This window comes from Carassius auratus, chromosome 24, assembly GCF_003368295.1.
Source record: "Carassius auratus strain Wakin chromosome 24, ASM336829v1, whole genome shotgun sequence".
NCBI classification, from domain to species: Eukaryota; Metazoa; Chordata; class Actinopteri; order Cypriniformes; family Cyprinidae; genus Carassius; species Carassius auratus.
Genome location: NC_039266.1, coordinates 16,848,431 through 16,870,511, shown reverse-complemented (window position 1 = coordinate 16,870,511; position 22,081 = coordinate 16,848,431). Strand labels below are relative to the sequence as shown.

The 22,081-nt window shown below is 35.9% G+C and overlaps 2 protein-coding genes and 1 pseudogene across 2 annotated transcripts; 2 read left to right on the top strand and 1 right to left on the bottom strand.

The window, feature by feature from the left end:
- Positions 1-1,200: 1,200 nt before the first annotated feature.
- LOC113042443 (COP9 signalosome complex subunit 5) lies at positions 1,201-5,675 on the bottom strand. The gene is made up of 8 exons (XM_026201312.1): positions 5,318-5,675; positions 4,993-5,227; positions 3,983-4,111; positions 3,494-3,559; positions 3,302-3,387; positions 3,093-3,204; positions 1,861-2,009; positions 1,201-1,469 (listed from the first exon to the last, which is right to left on the bottom strand). The coding sequence occupies exons 1-8, from the start codon at positions 5,452-5,454 to the stop codon at positions 1,379-1,381; spliced, it is 1,005 nt and encodes a 334-aa protein (XP_026057097.1). The 5' UTR covers positions 5,455-5,675; the 3' UTR covers positions 1,201-1,378.
- Positions 5,676-6,918: 1,243 nt separating this feature from the next.
- LOC113041864 (GPI ethanolamine phosphate transferase 1-like) lies at positions 6,919-16,827 on the top strand (annotated as a pseudogene).
- Positions 16,828-19,030: 2,203 nt separating this feature from the next.
- Positions 19,031-21,973, top strand: LOC113042442 (probable G-protein coupled receptor 141). Its single transcript, XM_026201311.1, has 2 exons — positions 19,031-19,250; positions 20,200-21,973. The coding sequence occupies exon 2, from the start codon at positions 20,221-20,223 to the stop codon at positions 21,130-21,132; it is 912 nt and encodes a 303-aa protein (XP_026057096.1). The 5' UTR covers positions 19,031-19,250; positions 20,200-20,220; the 3' UTR covers positions 21,133-21,973.
- Positions 21,974-22,081: the final 108 nt, after the last annotated feature.

Genomic DNA, 22,081 nt, shown 5'->3' with positions numbered 1-22,081 from the left:
CATAACATCACTTGCTCACCGATGGATCCTCTTCAGTGAATGGGTGCCATCAGAATTAAAGTCCAAACAGCTGACAAATAACAAAACAAATAACACCACTAGTCCATCAATTTGTGGAAATATGCATTTTTTTTTTATATGCACAAATCCATCATTAAGACCTTTTTAATTGTTTCCTCTTTCCACATGATACATTTTTAGTCTGGAATGGATTACTTGTGGATTATTGTGATGTTTTATCAGATGTTTGAACTCTCATTATCATGGCACCCATTCACTTAAGATGATCCACTGTTGAAAAAGTGATTTTTTAAAACAAACAAACTACATTTCGGATGGCCTAATGAGGAATACATTTTCAATAAATTAAAATTTCTGGCTGAACTATTCCTTTAATAAATTCAATACTCTATGGAATAAAAAAATTGGACATCATCACAAGAGCAAAAAAACACACACTCTCACTACAACTTCAGGCCAAAATCGACAAATTGCATAGTGCATAATTGAACAGACTGATGCTTTCCGGAACACAACAGAAAATCTTAAAATTAGTACAATGATGTGGTGTACAAAAATGTGCATGAATATGAAGTCGGCACTGTTGTCTGTAAGAAAATGCAGGCACGTGTGTGTAGATGAAACCACACGGGCGTTGAGTGTCTGCAGCGATAAAGAGCAGACACGCAGGGCTGAATAGACTCCACTGTATCGGGCTCCTGTTCCTGTGATGCATCAGTGACAGGCCACAGCGGAACGCTCCGAATCCTGAAGGACTGTGTACAACACAGAGACAACCTGCACAGGGTCGTCCTGACAGATGCGCTGCGGCCATGCCAAGCTGTGTTTATCTTTGGGCCGTTGAGTTTGTTATTCCATTATGTAATGCTATGACTGGCAAATATGAAAATGACCTCTTGTGGAGCACTGTGGTTTTTGTTAAATATAAATGTTGAATACTGCTGTAACAGCTCCCGACACAAGCTGTGGGAAATGGGAACGGTGCTGTACCATGTTACACACTGAACCCAGAGGAGAATATATTTCAAATGTCTGAGCACTAAGGAAAACTCATTTGTCTTGATCTAAAGGACAGCTTTGACGATGAGCTGGGCGAGTTATGATTTCAGACGAGACTTTAGCAGAATATGTGATAAAATGAATTGCAAGTAAATTAAGATGAGGCAAAGAAACACCTACTGTCTGTCAACGAATCAACCTGAACAACATTTATTTCTTTGTTTAAACAAATGATAAATGATGCAAACAATCCTACAGGAGAATTCCTTTGAATCTTTCAAAGCAAGATCTCAACGAAAGAACACATAACTAAGCAAACACTGCATGTGAAGTCATCTAACTCCAGTTCCTTCCAAGTTCAGTTGGAAGATGTGTTCACTTGATTGAAGAGTTTATCTTTGATAACCTGGGACATCAAACCATGAATTGCTTCAATGGTTGTCTTGCAGCTGCAAAGCAAAGAAAGATGTCTGATCATGTTTTTATCCAAATCAAAAAGAGTGGACCCTTGCACCTAAAAAGACACTCAACAAGTCATCTATAAGCTCACACAAAATAAATATAAATAAATGTGAAATAAAAAATAAATAAATGAAATAATAAGTAAATAAATAATCTTTCATGAAGAAAAATTAAAAAAGAAAAGAATAAATGTGACGTTAGTTTTTTTTAAATAAATAAATATGAATAAATGTGAAGTCGATATTATATTTTTAATACTCAAATGACACAAATTTACCCTCCTGCAACACCCTGTTTATTTCCACTTATTTATACTATCATATAACAATATATTTTGAATGGAAAAATGTAATACTGAATTGATAGGGATTGTTTTACCTGTCACGTGTTGCCTTTGCAAGTTTGTCCTCAGATTTCCTATCATGAGTATCTAAGCCCAACATGAAACTGCCTCGTCCCAGTTGAGCTTCTGCCTGCTCGAGCTTCTCAGACAAGTCAAACACCTGTCCAGTGGTGTAGTCTGCATTCTGAAGGAGCAAGAGCCATTAACACCACAATTCCTCTTGCTCTAGGTTAATTTCACAATTTCACAACAATACTTAAACCTTCACAGCATGCATTCCACTGATAATCAATTAAGCAGGTTGTTGAATTGCTTGCTGAACCCTCCTGAATGAGGTTTCTAGCGTTTGCAGAAGGTGAGAATGTACACTGCCCAGACGAGGATTCATAATAAAGACAGACTCAGTGTCTTAAGATCTCAGTCTGTGGTGACCACGTAATCACTGACAACACTTCTTCCACGGTGAAGCAAGTCACTTTTGACAAGTAGTCAATTTATCTCTAACAGAGCTCTGAGGCTGCTGTTTAGATAGTCTACAGCCCATTGCATGTGTTAAACAAAGTCATAATCAACAATGACAAGCTTTCAAAACTAATAGGTAGGGAAACAAAAGCAGCATCTACATATTAATCATTTACACAAGTTGTCAACAAACGCCTGTCATATTATTGATCGCCTGCACATAAAATACTTGTACCCTTCAGAATCCAAAACATTTTCAGGATGATAACGATAACAATTACGTTAATATTTTTATATGAACAAGAAACAAGATATAGAGATAACAGTACAATGATAAACAGATGAATCCTGTTATGGTTAATGATTGTAACAGTTTTGTCTTTCTCTTCGGAACTGACTGATTGTAGGTTTCTTTGATCTTGAAGCGTATAGAATGAGTTAATAATGCCAATTTTCAATCAGTGCAAATATGACATGTAGTCTCTCAATTAATTTAACCTGAAAGCATTATAATTATAAAACAATTAGTAAAGTATTTTTTGATGAGTATAGCACAGAAAATACCCATGCTCAGATCAATGAACCTATGAACAGTCAGTTCTAAAAAAAGAAATACAAAATCTGTGCTTACTGCATAATGAGAGATTTATAACCAATTTTGTAATTTTAAATTTTACACCAAATTAGGTGTAAATATTTTCAGCACAAGCACAAAGGTTAAATATCTACATTTTCTAAAATGACTCAAGATTTCTGCACATATTGCTATATGAAATACAATAATGTAATAAAAGACAGTACATACTGTCAGAAGGCTGGAGGAGCTCAAAGTGTTGACCCAATACTTATTCCACAACAGCTCTAGGAGTTTGCGGTCCAGGGAAGACTTAAAATAAGACACTTCTAAAGCATAGTACCTAAAAATCACAAAACAGTTCATGGTAAATCTCCCATATTTTAAAGCAAAGTCAATAAAATGAAATCAGTATAAATAAGTGCATAAAAAAAGCTTACTGTTTGCAGTGCACTCCAAAGTCCTCAATCTTGTTAAGTGGTATCGTTTGGTATTCAGATGGACCCTCATCTGGAGGCTTGTAACCCTAGCATTAAAAATTAAAATATGTGATGAAAACTCCTATCAAACGCATATAAATGAATAGACACATACATATGAAATACTACACGGTTACTAAAAAATTTTCCTACCTTCGGATATGTCCTGAACGCTCCGAGATTGACCTTCCCTGCGGATATAGTCCTTGTGGGATCAATCTGAGAAGGATGAAAAATTACAAGGACTCTAATAAGCAAAACAGTTCAGTCAAATCTAACAAATAAAAACACTGAGCTGCCAGTTTAGCAAGTGAAAGTTATGAGCACCAGCTCGCTATTTGCCCTCAGCACAAAATAAGCAATAGCAGCGAAGGGTAAACTGTATAATGTATTCAGTTACAAAGCCAACAGCCATTAATCAGACACCACGGCAGAAATGTCACCAAACTCATTTGTATTTTAGGGGTCAATTACGGATCAGTGATATTACTGAATTTAAACTGATACTTTAACAATTTCGTAGCTGAGCTATTTTCCGCCTCTGTCTTCAGAGATTGATGGGAACAGGGTTTAGAGAGGACTTTGCAAAATCGGCCCTAATGCAAAACAAGCATCCAGTTTAACATTTTTAACAGCTCTTACCACTACTGCGACAAAGGGCTCTTGAAACTGCTGGTTGAGCATCTGAGTGCTGACATCTATGCCTGAAAGCCAGCAGCCGTATCCAGGATGACTGTGGTACCATCCAATGGCATTCTCCAACCGCCCTACCTAAATGAATTCAGAAATTATGATCTTCAGAATTACTAATATATCATCATATCATATGGTGGTCATGGGGAGTTCATGCATAAATTATCTATGAATGTATAGTTTAGTTCATGTGACTGTTAACTATTTACTTTTTAATTACCATTTTTTTAAATTATCTTTTATCTTTTTTTTGATAAACACATTTTTATGCAATTGTCCCATGTAGTCACATTATGAAAACTGAATGCATAATAATTCTAAAAGTATTAGTAAAACATTTAGAGGAATACAGCACATCACACCAAGATGCAGCATACACAATACATATTTATTTTAGTTCTTATGACTGTTAACCACTTACTTACTGATTTGTACCATTTTTAAATAACCAATAATTAATTTCAAATGGTTTTGTTAAGTGGTCAATATCTTTTTAAGTACAAATATCCCATATAAGCTCTCATTTGATATTAGATCATAAAAACGTAATGTGTAGTAATTATAGAAGTAAAATATTTTAGATGAGTATAGCATATAACACGAAGACGCAGCATACATAATTCGTGTATGTTGTGATTTCTGTGAATAGTCACCATTTATTAATTATTTTAAATCACGCTTGCGCTTTTATTGATTTATTTTAAGTGGTACTGTGATGTGAAATTGTATTAGTGCATATATTTCATGTAGACTCTCAGTTAACATTAGATTATGCATATTAATTATAAATGAATTAGCTAGATATTTTTGGATGAGTATCATATATATATAATGCATGTATAATTTAGTAGAACACTGCACCACAGAAAAACTTCAGATTCAACATATGCAATGTACCCGCAGTATAAAGCTGTGGATACATATTTAAAAGCAAAGACAGTGCAAATGGGTTAGTGTACCTGTTTAGCATTCTCTATATAAGCAGCCATGTATTCATAGGCTGCAGCCTGAGCATTGACCCGCGTCTCAGTGCCCTCCACGGGCAGAGCGAAACTGTCCATGATGTTCATGGTCTCTCCATCCACCTTCCCCAGCATAAGTCCCATCACCTCAAGGTTTCCTCCAGATCGTGCATGCATTACCATCTTCAACAGTGCCAATGCTGATATCTTGCAGTATTTAAAATAATGATGGCTGTAAACAACAAAAGCAGTATGGAGAACTGTTATTCATCAGTCGAAGCCTCTTGTAGAGGAATAGATTCGGATGGTGTGGTAAACTCACTCTTTAGTCCACGGTTTGGCTGCCAGAATCTCTTGTTGTTGTTTTTTATCATACTTATATATTTCATCAATACTCTGAACTTCCTGCATGCTGTTTGACAGCTCCCATGTTTTCATCGCTATGCTACTGCCAGCCATGGCTAGAGTCGGGTTTTACGTCCGGATTAACTATAACAAAGTATGTTCAATACTAACGTTACTTGTAATTTACGATATTTAAAATACTAGAAAATATCGCAAGGCGTTTAGTTTATCTAAAACTGTAAACGCAGCGTAATTTAGTAATCATTCACAAAGCTCTTCTGAGTCCCTTTATTGACCAACTCTGAGTCCTGGCTGAGTGAACCTAACGACCAAACGCGTTACGAAGGAATTATAGTTGTGTCAAAATAAAAGTCTCAAACTATTTCGACACTTATTGTTGTTAAATTCTCTTTTCTCTGCTTATTAAGGTTTCCTTTTATTCTTTTATTAACTGTTTGTTATTTTATTAATTGTTTATTATGTCTGTTTTTAAGTCATAGTTATTTTATTTATTTTTAGTTTCTTTATCTGTATGTTTACATTTTACGTTTTTACGATTAAGTTTATTTAATTTTTTAATCTCTCATTTGTTAAATTTGAACTACTTGGTTGATGCTCTTATTTGTCCAGAATCATTTTTGTCTTTTGAATTATTTATTTGTTTGTTTGTTTGTTCACCATTTTAATCTAAATAATCTAAATAAAGACGACATACCATTTAATGTACTATTTTTCAGACTACTATTTACTATTATGGGACAAATAAAATATGCAGATGTGAAGAAAAAGGCCAAAATGAGTATATCATTACAGCATATCAAAATGTAAAGTGCAATTTGGATTTTTAATTGTAGTATGCCACTGTAAAAAAATATGGAGACATTAGTGTTTTTCTGACTTACATAAAAAAAATTAAATTCATGTCATAGTCTTAATATCACTGACATTATTTAAACTAATCACACTTTTAAAAAACACATTATTAAACTGATTTTTGTTTTCTGAAGGAAAAACACTCACATGGAGTAAACTACATTTCCCAAAATGCATTGCACGATTTCCAGTTCAAAGGTTACTAATACAAGGAAGTGAATAAAGGTGCTAAGTTAATTTGCTTACAAACTATTTGTTTTGGTAGGTCAAAAGTCAAGTTTTTCGTCACACATATAACAGTATATTAAAACAGATGAAAAGCCTGAGTGAAAGAAGCGTTTTTTTTTTTAAACCTGCTTTTTTTCATGCTTTGCCGAGTGTTTTGATTGACAGCATTGATGGACTGATAGCTGTTTTTATACAGTCTATGATTGATACACATTTATTCACCTTAGATTAAAATGTAAGAGATTTTCCAGCGGTTTTTTATTCACTCATACATTTTTTACAAATATTTGCAGATGTTACTTCTGTGATGACTATGGACTAAGTCCTTTTGAATTTACAGTCATGTTAATATGTTTGTCTTTAAGGCAAAATTCAAAAGACTTTAAAATATAACCAAATGCATTTCAAATATCCAGCTTTTCTCTTGTCTTTCTTTCCTTTTTCTAAATCAGTGCCACTGGTCTGACAGCAGACACGATGAAGATGATGACATTCTTCATTGTGGGACTCATGTAGTCCATGTAGTCTTCTTTCTCTCAATATTTGACATTTATCTCAAATCCCCTCTCATCCATGGAATGACAATACAGCGTATCCCTCTGGCCCCTCCGACCAAGCGCCTGGTGCTCTTTGTGGCAGATGGTCAAAGAGGTGAAAGTCTCTTATAAACCAGATGACAATGGGACAGTCAGGGCTCCTTACCTAAGGTGATGAGCTGGAATAATCTTTTCATGCATGGGCTTGTCCTGTTTACAAATGTGGTCCAGAAAATAGATGTTTAATGTTTTTTGATGGTTTGCATAAAATGCATTGAATTAAAATTTAACTTCTGGTTCTTATTTTTTGCTGTCATAAGGAGTGTGATTGAGGAGAGCGGCAGATAGGGAGTGTCTCACACAGAATCACACAGACTCCCAACAGAATCACACCCAGGTCACGTGGCTCAAATAGCAGGTTTTTATGAGGATGTTAGTGCTGTTGCCAAGGGTAAGCAGCAGTTGCATGTGTGTTTCTGTATAACCTTTAATTGCATTACTTTTTTCCGTGCTTACAGGCTGGAAGGAAAATCCAGTGGAGTTTGATTCTGTTTTTAATGAGAGCAGGCATTCCTGGTGTTTGGGAAGTCCTGATATATTACAGATGTTTGCTAAAGGTATAGCCACACACCTGTTAATAAACATTATAGTGACATTATTTGGTAGCTTTACCAGCATGTGCGTTTTATAGCAGCTACTGGAGACCATGGGGGGGGGGGGGTGAAATGCTCGTTTACCTATAGAGTAGTACTGCATCCTTCATAACTCCAAAAAGTCTTTAGTTTTATTATATTCATAAGAGAAAGATAGTCTGTACCGATTTTTCCCGGAAAAACACGACCGGCTGGAGGCGTGACGTGTGGGCGGAGCTAAAGAATCACGAGCGCCAGTAGGCTTTTGCGTTGAGAGCGTTTGGAACTGTGACATTACCGTGAGGACAAAACCAACCAAAACAAACCATGGCTAACAGTCAGATTCAGCGTATATTTATGATCCAGAATCAGATCCAGAGGCTGAAATTTAACAAGAGCAGCATCAGCAACAACGTCTCTGTGTGTACTGAAACTGTATATATTTGCTTAGCGGTTTTGGAAAATGACTAAGTTCCACTTTGTCGCCTTTTTTTTTTTTTTTTTTAAGCTTTACATATGGAAAGTGCAGTTTGATGACAACATCGCATGTTGTTTACTTGATGTGCTTACGCGCATCAAAATAAACGATGTGCAAATCCGCAGTCAAACTGGGCCTTGTTTGTAAAACAAGCATCTTCGAAATGCAGGGGAACAAACACAAACACTTTGTGCTCTGTAAAAATAAACTCCATCCACTGGTCCCTTAATGCTGTTTCTCTTTTGGTAATCTGTGCAGGGTTGTCTTGCCCTGGGAACCAAAAACACACTTCTTTTGTGACTTTTCGCGACGCTCTCGCTCTGATCAGGCTGTGCTCAGCCTCTCAGTGCTCTGCTATACAGGAGCGCGCGCTCTTCCGGCAGAAGTGCCCTAAGGACCCATATAAGGAAATTCCGCTCCATCTAACGTCACACAGAGCCATACTCTAAAAAAACTTTTAGAAACTTGTGACAAACCGGGAGGAGTATTTTTGGAACAGTAATACTCCTTCAAACGTACAACTTATTTTTTGAAACTTTGTCCATGTTTAGCATGGGAATCCAACTCTTTAACAGTGTAAAAAACTCAGTATGCATGAAACAGCATTTCACCCCCCCTTTAATATTTTTGTGGAAACACATACACTTTTTTTGAGCATCCTTTTTTGAAAATAAAGTTCAAACGAACAGTATTTATTTCAAATATAAATATTTTGTAACATTATGTCTTCATTGTCATTTTAAACCAATTTAATGCATCATTGGTTAAAACAATTAACTTGATTTGATTTTTATGTTTATACTTAGTCTGAAACCCATATGAGGATATGAATGAACAGCATGGCTAAATTATCTTATTTCTTATTTTTTCCCATTATGAATTTCTTCAGTGGTGCCAAAAGTAATGAAACTCTACTGAATATGTTAAATGAAGAACAGAATGTGTTTTTCCTTCTTCTTTTGGAGATAGACACCAATGGCCATGCCCACCGACCCGTCAAAGTAAAACACATCACCACATTAGACATTGTAATGTGTAAACACCTTTTACCTTTTTTATTTTTATTTTACTGTTTGTATAAGTGAAAGATAAATGGAATTTTATTATAGTATAGTGTATTGAGATCTTGAACTAAATGTTTTTTATTTATATACTAAATGCATATATTCAGAACACCTTAAATGAGAATTACCACTAGGAGGCGCTACTGCCATCGTCAAATTCTCAAATGGAATATCTTCTGCATTTACAGGGATTATCTGGAGAACATTGGCCTGGTAGATGCTGGTGTCGCTGAAATGGTCACTATGATGGACGACTTTTATGGGTATAATAGAAAAACGGCTTATGTTTTTACGTCCGATCATGGCATGACAAATTGGGGTAAAACATCTCTGTCACCTAGTCTTTATAAATTTAAAACTTCTTTTAAGAATTAAATAACATTCACTTATTTTGTGTTATGGTTCAAGTTCAAGTCAACATTACAAAATAATGTTTTATGTAGAAGAATATGTCATTTGCAATGCAGTATATGAGTATATGTTTTATAGGATCTCACGGTGTGGGACATCCATCAGAAACGCTGAACCCACTGGTAGCTTGGGGCGCTGGGGTTCAGACAGCACAACGGGAGAGCTCTCACAAATATGATGATAATTATTTAAAAGCTTTGTTTAATGACTCTTGGGTACTTCCAGGAGAGTGGATGTCAATCAGGTGAGATTTTTTTGTTAATGAAATGTATATAAAAAAATTACAGGAACACAGCTGAGCTGAACTTTATATGCTTTTACAGGCTGAAATTGCTCTGCTTATGTCATCAATTATAGGAGTTCCCTTTCCATTGAACTCTGTGATGAGTTCAGTGCTTTCCCATCACGAGTTTATATCATAGAGCAGTGCACTTCGATATAGACATGCATGCACTTTTTATATTCTTTTATTAATGCATTTCTTGCATCATAGGGTGTGTTACCTCTGAATTACCGGAATAATAGCCAGCACTTTAAGGCTGAGAGCATATATGCAAATGCAATTCAGATCCTGGAACAGTTCAGGGTGAAATACAGCACACTTTGGTCCGTTCTGTCTGTTTTAATTAGAAACAATTAGCTATCTTGTGTTTAAATAAACAGGTGAAAGTGGCATAGAAGAAAGAAACCGCAATATCTTTTCTGTTTACACCCTACCAGTGAGTAAACGTCAGTGCTTAAATGGGTACTTCACCTAAAAATAAACATTCAGTCATCATTTGCTTACTCTCAAGTCTTTTCAACCCTGTATGACTTACTTTCTTCCTTGGAACCTTCTAAAGGTGTTGGTATATAGCTGCTAAGGTCAGATCATATAGTGAGATATATTTCTTTTTACATCTAGGCCTCTGAAATGACTCTAAACAGATGGATTTTGTGCATAATGCAAGAAATTTGATCCAGAAAGGACCGTTTGATGAAGCATTGAGTGTTAATTTGTTGTGATCATGTCCAAACGGACTTGATTATCTTTACCTTGCCTTGCCATATCTTTCTTTGTCTTCTTCTCCAGATCCATTATTGTGAAGATCTGACAGGGCTGGTCGTATTATCACACATATGACAGAGTCCTTCTTGGTTTCATTGTTGGAGCTCTTATGTGGTTTTGCTCATCTTGAAGATGCATGCCAGCCTACACAAACCTCAAACTAACATGCACATGGTAAGCAGGGGATGTTGTAGTCATGGTCATGGTCATTGCCATTAATATTGAGGTTAGTGGTTTACTGGTAAATAAAGATAAAGTTGAAATATATGTCATTTCCTGTATGTGTTTGTATCTGTGGTTTTCGTGGTAACAGGAAGGAGTCTAGGACAGATGTTTCTGTGTAAAGGTCTACTTGTGGCTCTCTTTTTGTTGATCCAGGCCAGGCCTTGGACCTACTACATCTACTGCTTGCTCCCTGTCACAAGGGAGTAAGTTACTCAGCCCTGTTTTTTATTAAAGTATTATTTTGAGAATTTGTATAGATTACATTTAACAGTTTTATTAAATGATTACTTAAGTGTAACATTATAGGATTATTGAGCATGCACAATTAAAGGGATAGCCCACCCAAAAATCTTCCTGTGTGTAATGTTAATTAATAAATATAAATTAACTACACAGGCCCAATGATGTGCAAAATGATTCACATGACCAAAGACAAATAAGAAAATAGGTGCATTTCACAAAAATGCTCAGAAAATCTGTATTTATTAATCATATTCAAATGTTTCAATACATTTTATACCAAGTCAATTTTTTCCTCCTCATTAGATTTTTGGAGATTGTGTGTTTTCTCTTTGTCACAGATTTGAAACTCTTACTGGTCTGGTTCGTGCAATCCCCTCATTACAGCTCAGCAAATGCTTTGGCTATTTTTTACTGGAATTGAAGTACTTGTAAGTGCTCGATAAGCTGTGTGCTAGACATGGAGAATGCTGTCGTCTGTGTTTGAGTGTTAGCGCTGTTTTGTACTCTAGTAATTAGATGTGTTAACTATTTCAGTTTTTTTCATTTCCTGTCTGCTGGTGTTTTTAGGTGGTGAGTTTTTTTCTGTCGGGCCATGTTGACCTTAGGGCTGCTTGTGCTGGCACTGTGGCCTGTGGTTTCTGGTCTCTACACAAAAGTAAGGTGACTTTTCTAAAGGCCCGTTCTGATCTGAGGTTTAGAGGAGCATTTTTTAATAGTTTTTCTTTTGTATTTTATACTGTACTGTAGTTCAAGTCACTGAGCTGGATTCTGAGCTGTCTGTTTCTGGCTGTGTTTCCTCTGTTGCCTGTGGTGGGAAGAGAACCGGACGTTAACTATGTGTGAAGCACTCTTTGTTCACTTAGTGATGCCAAAACCTGTCATACACAATCATTTGTGTTCGTTTTCTTCATTTAAACTGTTAAACACATTCATACACTCTGATTAGTGATGCTGAATGGCATCAGGAAGGTTTATCTTCTAAATGTAATGTGTTTTACAGTACAATGTGCGCTGACCCTCTTCAACCCCTGAGTGCTGACACCTTGAACTTGTCTTTATACCTCTATACCTGACCCGAAGGGACCATCAGCTGTTCATCTGCCATGTAATTTTTGACTCTTTCTCTGTGTCTTTTTTCATTCTAGGACATTTTGGTGCAGACATTTGAGGTCGGATATTGGTTCTGAACAGCTTTTTGTGTTAAATATTTCCTTGACTTATCCCTGACATTTTCTTGAAACATATTTTCATATTTTTAACAGCACATTTGCATGTTTTGTGGTTTTGGTTAAAGGTCACATGGCATGCAGCTTTAGTAAGGGCTTCCTTTTAAATGTTTTTTAAATTATTTACTTATTTTTATGATTTAATTTCTTAGTAGACTGCAGTTTCCCCCATGAACCCCCCAAGAGATCCACAAATTCCAGCTGGGAAGCCCTGTGTTTAAAAATAGTGATCCAGGGTACAGTTCTGTAAAGAGCAGGTTCAGGTGAGGCGAGCTAGATAAATCCAGTATCTGACATGAAAACCATTTAAATAAGGCAAATGATTCACTAAAGGAAACAGAAAAAAACTTTATGACCAAAATTCAAATGCAAATTATGTATGGTAATAGGGTAATTTTTATGGGGTATAATTTGTATTTTACAGTTTACATTGCATTTCCTGTTTCTGATTATCTCTGAAATTTTATGATGTCTCTTGCAACAGCAGCAGATGGTAACAAACAACATTCTGTCTGGGTTTAGCTAGTAAAAACAAAATCTAAAAACTTTTTTGTTTTGTACATAAGACACATTACTGTTACTCTACTGTTAACCATTTCAGAATTTAATTATTAAAACATATTTTCAATAGTAGATACGAAATCAAAAAAGATTTGATCTCTAGTAGGCTATTCCTTCCACACTTGCATTTAGCCTAAATGTAGCCTAGCGTGAGATTGGAAATGTATTGTCTTGCCCCAAAATACATTTTGAAATATATTTTGGTTACTGTTTTTATTTACAATATTTTTTTGGTATATTTTTGACAACTTTTTACTTATTTATCTACTTACTTATTTCCATCCATATGGGCTAAATCGGGACTACATCTAAATTGAACCTACTTTAAACTTCTCTGAGAATCTTATTTGTGTACATTTGTTCCCAGATGATGCAGGTGATGCTGTGTGACCAGCACACACTCCAGTCTGCAGCTGAAGCAAGGCTTGCCTCTCTCCTTAACCAGCTTGTTAGCTGGCTTACACTAGGTTTGCCATTTCCATTCCCACAATGCTCTGTTTCCATTATAGACTGTAAAGGGATAGTTTGCCCCAAAATTGCACGTCTGTCATTGTTTACTCATCCTCATGTCATTCCAAGTCTGTATGATTCTCTGTCTTCTGTGGAACACTCAGGAAGATATTTGGAGGAATTTTTTTTCCCATACAGCGAAAGTCAAAAGGGTCCAGTGCTGTTTTGGAAGTTGGAACCCCAAAATAATTTCTTTTGTGCAAAGAAAAAAAAAGTCATAAAGATTTGAAATAACATGAGGTTGACAAAATGGCGTGATGAACCCTTGATGCATGACTGCTTACCAGTGAATTGCACTTCTTCTTTTCTTTCGTCCTGTTCATACTTTAACCCATGTTCTCTCACACTCTGTTTTTTAGGTTCCTCATTTTTGGTACCGTTGTTGAGTTCCACCAGGCTCTTTCACAGACTTCTGAGTATCCTGATGTCCTTAGTTTGTGTCTACCTCCTCCTAAGCACAGGACAAAAGCCACTGACCATCAATCTAACGCCATCAAATCATTCATTTGTATGTGTCTGTGCTAAGATTCAAGGTAATTCAGCACATGTTAGATTTAGTCAAATTCTTCTCTTGAGGTTGTTGTCTAAGGAAATGGAATTCAAAAGCAAACCACATAGTGCATACAGTAAGCAGTTAAGTTGCAGAAGTTTCTAGTTTAGCCACTGACTGGTTTGAGACAGTTACAGTTATACAGAGAATATTATAATGAATAATCTAATTAGCTAACACACTACCATTCAAAAGTTTGGGGCTGGTTATTTTTTAAGGAAGTTACCAAGGGCTAATTTTAGTTGATCAAAAAAGCAGTAAATAGTTAATGAAATGAAATATTATTACAGTTTAAAAAAAATTCAAATGTCATGTATTCCTGTGACGGCAAAGCGGAATTTTAAGCAACCATTCATTTTGCCTTCTGGTCAATCTGATTTGGTGCTCAATAAACATTTCTTCTTATTATCAGTGTTAAAAACAGTTATGCTCCTTAATATTTTTTTTTTTTTGGAAACCATAATTAAAAATGTTCAGGTTACTTTGATGAATAGAAAGTTACAAAAAACAGCATTACTTTGAACCCTAAACTTTTGAACCGTAGTCTGCATTATAAAGATATTAAACAAATGACATGATGTTCTAATAAATCAAATGAATTTCAGAACTTTTTAAAGATATTATTCTATTTTCATTTTGTGTTGTTTTATTATAATTTATTCTAAATTTGAATAGAATTTATTTGAAACTAATATTTTACAATGAAAGCCCTTATCTAATAGCTGTTTGGTTTGTAAATTGTAAAGGTATGAGGCTCTTTTTCCTCCAGTGCTGTCATGGCTCATGTTTGCATGTATCAACATTGAGCAGGAAGCCATGAACACACATGGGAGTTCAAATCAGACTGAGGTACCGTACAGTCCCCTCCTTCTCTAGGCCTTCATGCTTTTCTTCAGCCTCTAAAATATTCTCAAAATGAGGTTGAAGTTTATTGCATTGTGTAAAGTTTATGTATCAGAGTACGAGTAGACAGACCACTGATTGTACCGTTTCCCATTTTCCCAGCTCTCCAGCATTTAGTTTGGTGAAAACATTGACATTACTAAGATCAGGCAGCTGAGGCTGTATGATATTGGGAGATCTTACTTCTTTGCACTTCTTTTGTCTACAAACTATTATTTGTGTCTTTTGATGATCTATTATACTATTATATAAATGATATAGTTACTTAACTGTTGTAATAGGTGTTTTTCATTATAATTGCATTCTTCAGCAGCATTAACATTGCCTCTATTTATAGGTAGCTGGTCATTTTGAAGTAAAACAGTGCTATAAAGTAAACTTCAATTATTATCTTCCCTCACAGTTTTGATTCAGCCTCAGTTTATTGCTTTTTGACCATCTTCAATTCTTTCATCATGGGCGGCCTGCTGAAGTGGCCGTATAGCACTTCCTCATCATACAGTATCAGATTGACCCTTTTTTTCTTAAATTAGTGCCACATGCACCACAGCTATTTGTGCTATTATGATTTGTTAATTATTGCATCCTCTTGTAGGTATTAATTTTATTTGTAATTGTGATGTGCACTTTCGAAAGCATTCAAGTGCCAACTCAGCTCTCATCTTAGCAGAATAAATAAAACGGCAGGAAACCAACAGGTCTTTCTTTTTTCGCCCACAGTGTTTGCATACTGACCACTTCTTCAAGCATTTGCTATATTTGTGGCCTTCACAGACACTTCCTTGTTCTTCCGACAACTGGGGTTTGGTATCTAGTGTACTTGATTAAAAAACATAAACCTACAAAGTACAACAAGGATATGTTCTGTATGTTTTGTATATAACTTTATGGTATTATTTTGCTTAAGTTTACATCAAATCTGCATTTATTTTCTTGGCTTTTCCTCTTTGTGCTTGTCATCTCAGACTCGAGAAAACAAGCACACACAACATGCATACAGAACATGACAAATAATAGCAAAATTAAATTGCATAAAAGTTAAAACTTATCTCTCTTATTTTTTTCACCAGCACATATTTTACTTTAGTGAAGGCTTATGGAAGCTGGCTTGACGTAGGCATTAGGTGTGTTAACTGTATTGTACTTTGTTTTAGCTTCCATTCTTTTAACCATGGGGAAACACAAGCTCAGTTTGATTTGCATCTGTCATAAATTAGTGTTATAAATTAATGTGAGTTGATGTGTTATGATGGATTGCTTCAATTATGGACTTGGTACATTGAAGTACTGTGTCAGAATATTTACAGATGTTGTCTTGATATCTTACTCTTCCTCATTTGAAAGACGTATGGGATCCCTTGATGCTGTCCTATATGGTGAATTAATTCATGATTTTACTGATATGCTTTGGATAAGCAAGGGATATTGGGAAAAGAAATAAGCCCCACTTTGAGTTAAACTAAAAAAAAAAACATATTTGAGACTGTAAGAGTGTGGTTATTTTGTTTTGTGTTGTTCTGTGAAGTGTGATTTGAGGTAACGGCTATAGCTAGAATCACTACATCACAGCATAATAAAATGCCTAAATTGCACGAATATGATTCAATGTTTCTTTTGTGTTGCAGTATTAGTCACTATGTCATTGTGATGTCCATGACCATCTTCCAGATGTTGTTGAGCGTCATGATGCACATATTAACCTCCAAGAGGATCCTCATTGGACAGAATTGAAAGATGCGCTTTAGGTGACAACTTAGTTCCAGGTCCTTTTTCTTAAAGTTTACAAGGTGCAAAAACAAGCTTTCAGTAGCACAGTAATATGACTGATGTCCAGCGTGGGGTCTTCCTGTTTATGGGTATTTCTTAACATCATTGTTACTTAAAACGTATGACTCTGCATCTTACGATATAAAGACTTTGCATGACTAATATAAAAACAGTAATCTACTGTTAATACATTCAGTGGACTTACAAATATTTTAGAGCTTGGATTTAAAGGGGAATAACAATTCCATAATACTGATTTTGATTAAAGGGAAAGGACTTGATTCTGTCTCTCTATATGTACTGTATGATTTATGCCAAAGGTGAGGATTGTTACTATGTTACAAGATGCCATTATGGTAAATGTGTAGTTTTATAACTCTGTATTTTAAAATAATTTATTTACAATAAACCTTCACAGGTATAAATTACATTTTTAAAATGTATTAAAAAAGTTATTTTGTAATAATATTAGAGTTATCAATAATATTTCCCAATATTACGGTTTGAAAAATGCAGCCTTGATGAGCATAAGAAAGTTCTTTCACTTTAGTTTTACTCGCATCATCAATGTCCATTAATAACTTCTGCACATCCCCCTCTGCAGCTGTGACAAGATCACGGGGAAAACCAAAAACCACAGACCCTGTCAGCTTAAGACTAGACACTATATTGAGTACTATCATTTAAGACCCGGACACACCGAGCTAACATCAAAGAACTAGCGGCGAAGGAAGCCGACGGTGTTGTCGCCTTGCGTCGGAAGCGTCGGACCAGACCGGCTGAAACAGACCGCACAGACTACAGCGGCGGCAAATTAACACGTGCGTTCTGCGCATGCGTCAGATGAACGAGTTGTTCATAGTAGAAGCTATTAATATTCATTCAAAAACCGAAACAGTGGCGAAGCGTCCGGGCATGGAGGGCATGCAGGTGCAGTTTGGGGGCCCGCCGAGCCCAGGGGAACTTTTTGTTGAAACGGGGAATGAATAGAACCCAGCCCGTACCTTTTTCTGTCTCTTCACCCTACACAGCTGCTGTTGCAGCCATAACAATATTTCAGTTTTGGTTTTTAATGGCAAACTGATAATATTTATTTTCATTTATTTTTTAAAAATAATTTAGAAATATGTTTGAAACATTTTATGTTTGTTATAATCAAGTGTTCAAAAGGTGTTTAATAATAATAATTAATATCGAAAACAAAAACTCATTCATGATGTAATCCGTAAAGAGGCATTTCTTTCTAAAGGCGTCCAATTAAAGATGGCATGTCAGGATCGTCAAATTCATCTTTGTTACACTGACTCAGAAAACACTTTAATTCTCTATATTTTTTTATCATAAAATTGAAAGTATAGGCACTTTGTAGTAGCAAAGCACAAAGCTGCGATTATGGGGTGGCTTGCGTGCTACAAATAATGAATAGCCTAGACTTGAAAACGTTAAATATTATTTCCAAGCATTTATACCAGAAATACAACAGCTTGTCAAGCATGATCCATGTAACTTTATTTAGGCTACTTCACTAAATTCACTAATAGGGCCTAGGTGAAGTGAACCGAGCTGGACCTTTGGGTGGGCCCATACAATTTTTATTTTACTTTTGCTATGGGCCCGGGGCTGACTTGCTTCACCACTGAACCGAAACAAAGATTTACTAGATTAACACAGATATACAAAATGTAAACAAACCAGCGCTTTCTTACCATTTTGAAAATCAGTAGCTTTGATAACTTTAATTAGCCTACAATTTTATCAAGCAGCTCATTTTGTTATGAAAACATTCGCTTATTAGAATGATTTGGAAAGATCACGTAATATTTAAACAATCTTCTGTCTGTACCACCGTCATTCACATGCTTGTTTTCATCACTTGCTTTAATTCTAGGCACTCACTCGTCCGATAAACTGAACATCCAATCAGAGCTCTCACTCTTGGCGACGTCCCCAACGCCGATTCAACTGCCGACGAGTGGAACACGCCAAACAAATTATCGGCTTGATGTGTGCCGGACTTAAGATTATAAAGGGATTCTGTAATAATTTACTCACGCTCAAGAGTCGCTTTCTTATGCTGAACAAGATTTTCTGAAGATTGCTGGATAATCATACAGTTGGTGTTTCCCATTGACTTCCATAGTATTTATTTTCCTACTATGGAAGTCAATTGGAACCACCAACTATTTGATTGCAATCTTCAAATTATCATCTTTTATGTTCAACATAAGAAAGCAACTAATACAGATTTTGAACGACATCAAGGTGAGTAAATGATGGCAGAATTTTCATCTTTGGGTGAACTATCCCTTTAATGATACCCGTAGTGTACCAACAGAATTTAAACAATGCACTGAGACTCCTCCATTTAAAGACCTGTTTACTCTCTTGCAGTATTTTTTATCATTACTGGAATCTCAAAACTTGTTTGAGGTTGTTTGACAATGTGACTAATTGTTTTTGAGGTTGGCCACCTAAACTGAAATGTCAAATGTGCAACAGTGTGAACCATGAAAATAAACAGCAGCCTGGCCGCTGCATCGAGAGAATGTGTTAAAATCGTGGTTTCTGAATGGGTGAGGAGCAGATGCGACAAACACATTACCTTACTTCCTCATCTGCTCTGCTATCGTCGACTTCTGCGTTGCTGTTCAGAGGGTAAGTATCTTGCTTCATTGTCTCATTAGGCTGTTCATTTTGATAACTAATCTGAACATTTTAAATGCACTGTGTTGTAAAAGATAGTTGAAATGTCTTGCTTTCATTTGTTTTTTCTGAAAAGATCCACCATGCATGTACACACACAGTAGTTTGTGGCTTGTTTGCCACTTTCAAAAGAGCTACAAAGCGATACATAAAGTACTCCAAGTTAAACTTTAAAGGAGTGCAAAGAGGATTTATAAAATACATTTATTTGTACATTGACGTTTCTACAGTACACTATAATAAAAACGTAGCTGTTTATAGTAAGATTCCAATAGTTAACATTAGCACATAAACTAACAATGAGCAATACATTTTTTATATTTAAACTTTGTTAACTTTATGTAATAACTATGTAATGGTTCATTGTTGGTGTATGTTAGCTCAGGTCAGTTACATGTTATTAACAGAAATTACTTTGATTTCATTCATATTAGTTGACATGAAGATTATTCAATGGTTTAAAAAGTATTTTTTATTGTTACTCCATGATATCTTATAAAGGTAACTAATAAAAAAAATGGAACACTGTATACACAATTCTGTCGATATTTTCTCACCCTTATGTCGTTCCAACCCTGTACAACACCCCCCCCCCCCTTCAGTGGAACAAACATATTTTTTGTATTTTTGTCTTCATATGGTGGAAGTCAATGGAAACTAAAATTCTTTGGTTAACACTCTTCAAAATACCTTTTGTAAGTTTTTTTTATTTTTATAATTACTCAGGAATAATACAGAGTTAAATTGCTGAATTTTTTTTTTTGAGTAAAGTCAATGTAAACAAACATGCTGTAGAATGATTCAAACATTCTTAAAAATGTAGTAGCGAGTTTAACAAAGCCTAAAACAATGCAGATGCCTATTGCATCTATGCAATGACTTTCTCCCATTTGTCTTCCAGTATGTTTTCTCACTAGGAATCATGGCGATGAACACCACAGTCGGAAATATCACCAGCCCCGCGGTGACAAGCAACCCAATTTCTGTATCCACCTTGGCCTCGGAACACTTCACCAAGCCCTTCAGAGTCACCCTGATCATCATTTACACTGCAGTCCTTCTGGTTGGCATCACAGGCTTAACTGTCATGATCAGCTTGTTAAAAACCAACATTCGCTCGCTAACCACCATCGCCTTCTTGAATTTGATGGTCGCACACTTTCTTTTCCTGTTTACTGTGCCGTTCAGAATCTACTACTACGCATCCAAAGAGTGGCACCTGGGTCAGGGATTCTGTAAACTGGTCAGTGCCATGGTTCATATCCACATATACATGGTGTTTACCATCTACTCCATCCTTCTCACGGTTCGTTTCCTGCATTTTTACAAGAAAACGCAGCGGACCGAGTTCTATAGGAGGCTGCATGGCCTGGGTGCAAGCGCTCTGGTGTGGTTCATCCTGTTACTCATCATGGTACCCGTCGTGCTGATACAATACGGAAATAAAGGCATGCCAGAAAACGAGTGCTTCAAATTTGGAGTTGAAATGGAAAAAGGCTCTGTCTACACCCTGAACTTGGTTCTATCCATCTTTATTATCACGGTGTCGTGTCTTCAGACCTGCATCCAGGTGATCATCCTGCGCTCGATGATACTCAAGTACGGCCCTGCCAGCAGCTCCCAGCAGGAGTTTTGGGTCCAAATAAAAAACCTCAGCTTTGTACTCATCATGCTCACCTGCCTGGTACCATACCACCTTTTCAGGCTACAATACATGAAAAACCATGAACACCTTCATCAGATAAACGAAGTGTTTCTGGCCATCACTGGGCTTACGTGTTTCGACATGCTGACGTTCACTGGGAAGAACATATGTAAAGTGTGCTGGACCTGATTCATTTAAACGAATAAACATGGAACATAGACATAATTTTCCACATCACTACCCATAAATCAGGGTCTGCAGAAACCGTTTTAGCAGGACACAATTGTTATAATTATAAGGTGAAGGTAAATTGTGACCCATGATTCTGAAAGCTTTTGAATGTTCTTGGGGAAAAACGGTCTGTGTTTTGTTTTGGATCATGTAAATTCCAGTAGGCCTATCATGGTAGACTATACTTTGAAGTAACAGTGTTTCTACAGAAGGCAAAGGTATGATTATAATGATTGTACTGATAATGGTTATCATGGTATTCAAATATTTCGGATGATTTGAAATGACGTTTGTTTTGATATGCTTCTGTGGTGATAGAAAATCAAAATACATTTTATTTACAAGGGTTAATTTTACAGCGAACATTTGACAGCTATCATATTTACACATAATAATTGAACTAACCTGAAAGCAGCTAAGTGAAATTAAGGCCTACGTTCTCAAAACTTTGGTGAATCTTTTGACAAGGGTATCAAGTTTATTAATAAACGTTCTTCCAGTAACGTTACGTTGTGCTCTCAAAGCGTCGTCGTTTTTTCTTTACTCTGATGTTTTTGAAACGTTAATTATTTTTATTTTTTTGTAAACTGTGAAAAATGTAGGTTTTTAACATCCAGAGACCTTTCCAAAATGTTCCTATCATAATGGGAAGTTGCGAAAGTTCTTAACACATATTTTGTGAGCTGGGAGTATATATATATCTACATCTCACACGACTAGGCTACTCGTGATAGAGCGTCAGTTTCATATTTGGGGACGATTTTAGACTCATGCAAAAATGAAACCACTCGACAGTTTAAATATGTGAGTTTTAAATGTGGTTTTATATCCAGTTATGTGATGAAACAATGGACAACCGATGTTCGACCCCTTGTTGAGAGAGAGAGAGAGAGAGAGAAATAGAGAT

Bases quoted from the DNA above. Each gene is read 5' to 3' on its own strand.
- LOC113042443 (XM_026201312.1), bottom strand. From the start codon at position 5,454: ATGGCTGGCAGTAGCATAGCGATGAAAACATGGGAGCTGTCAAACAGC. The intron at 5,228-5,317 runs GTGAGTTTACCA...TGTTGTTTACAG, and splicing joins GCCAAACCGTGGACTAAAGA to CCATCATTATTTTAAATACT. The intron at 2,010-3,092 runs GTATGTACTGTC...TTGCTCCTTCAG, and splicing joins GCTCCTCCAGCCTTCTGACA to AATGCAGACTACACCACTGG.
- LOC113042442 (XM_026201311.1), top strand. From the start codon at position 20,221: ATGGCGATGAACACCACAGTCGGAAATATCACCAGCCCCGCGGTGACA.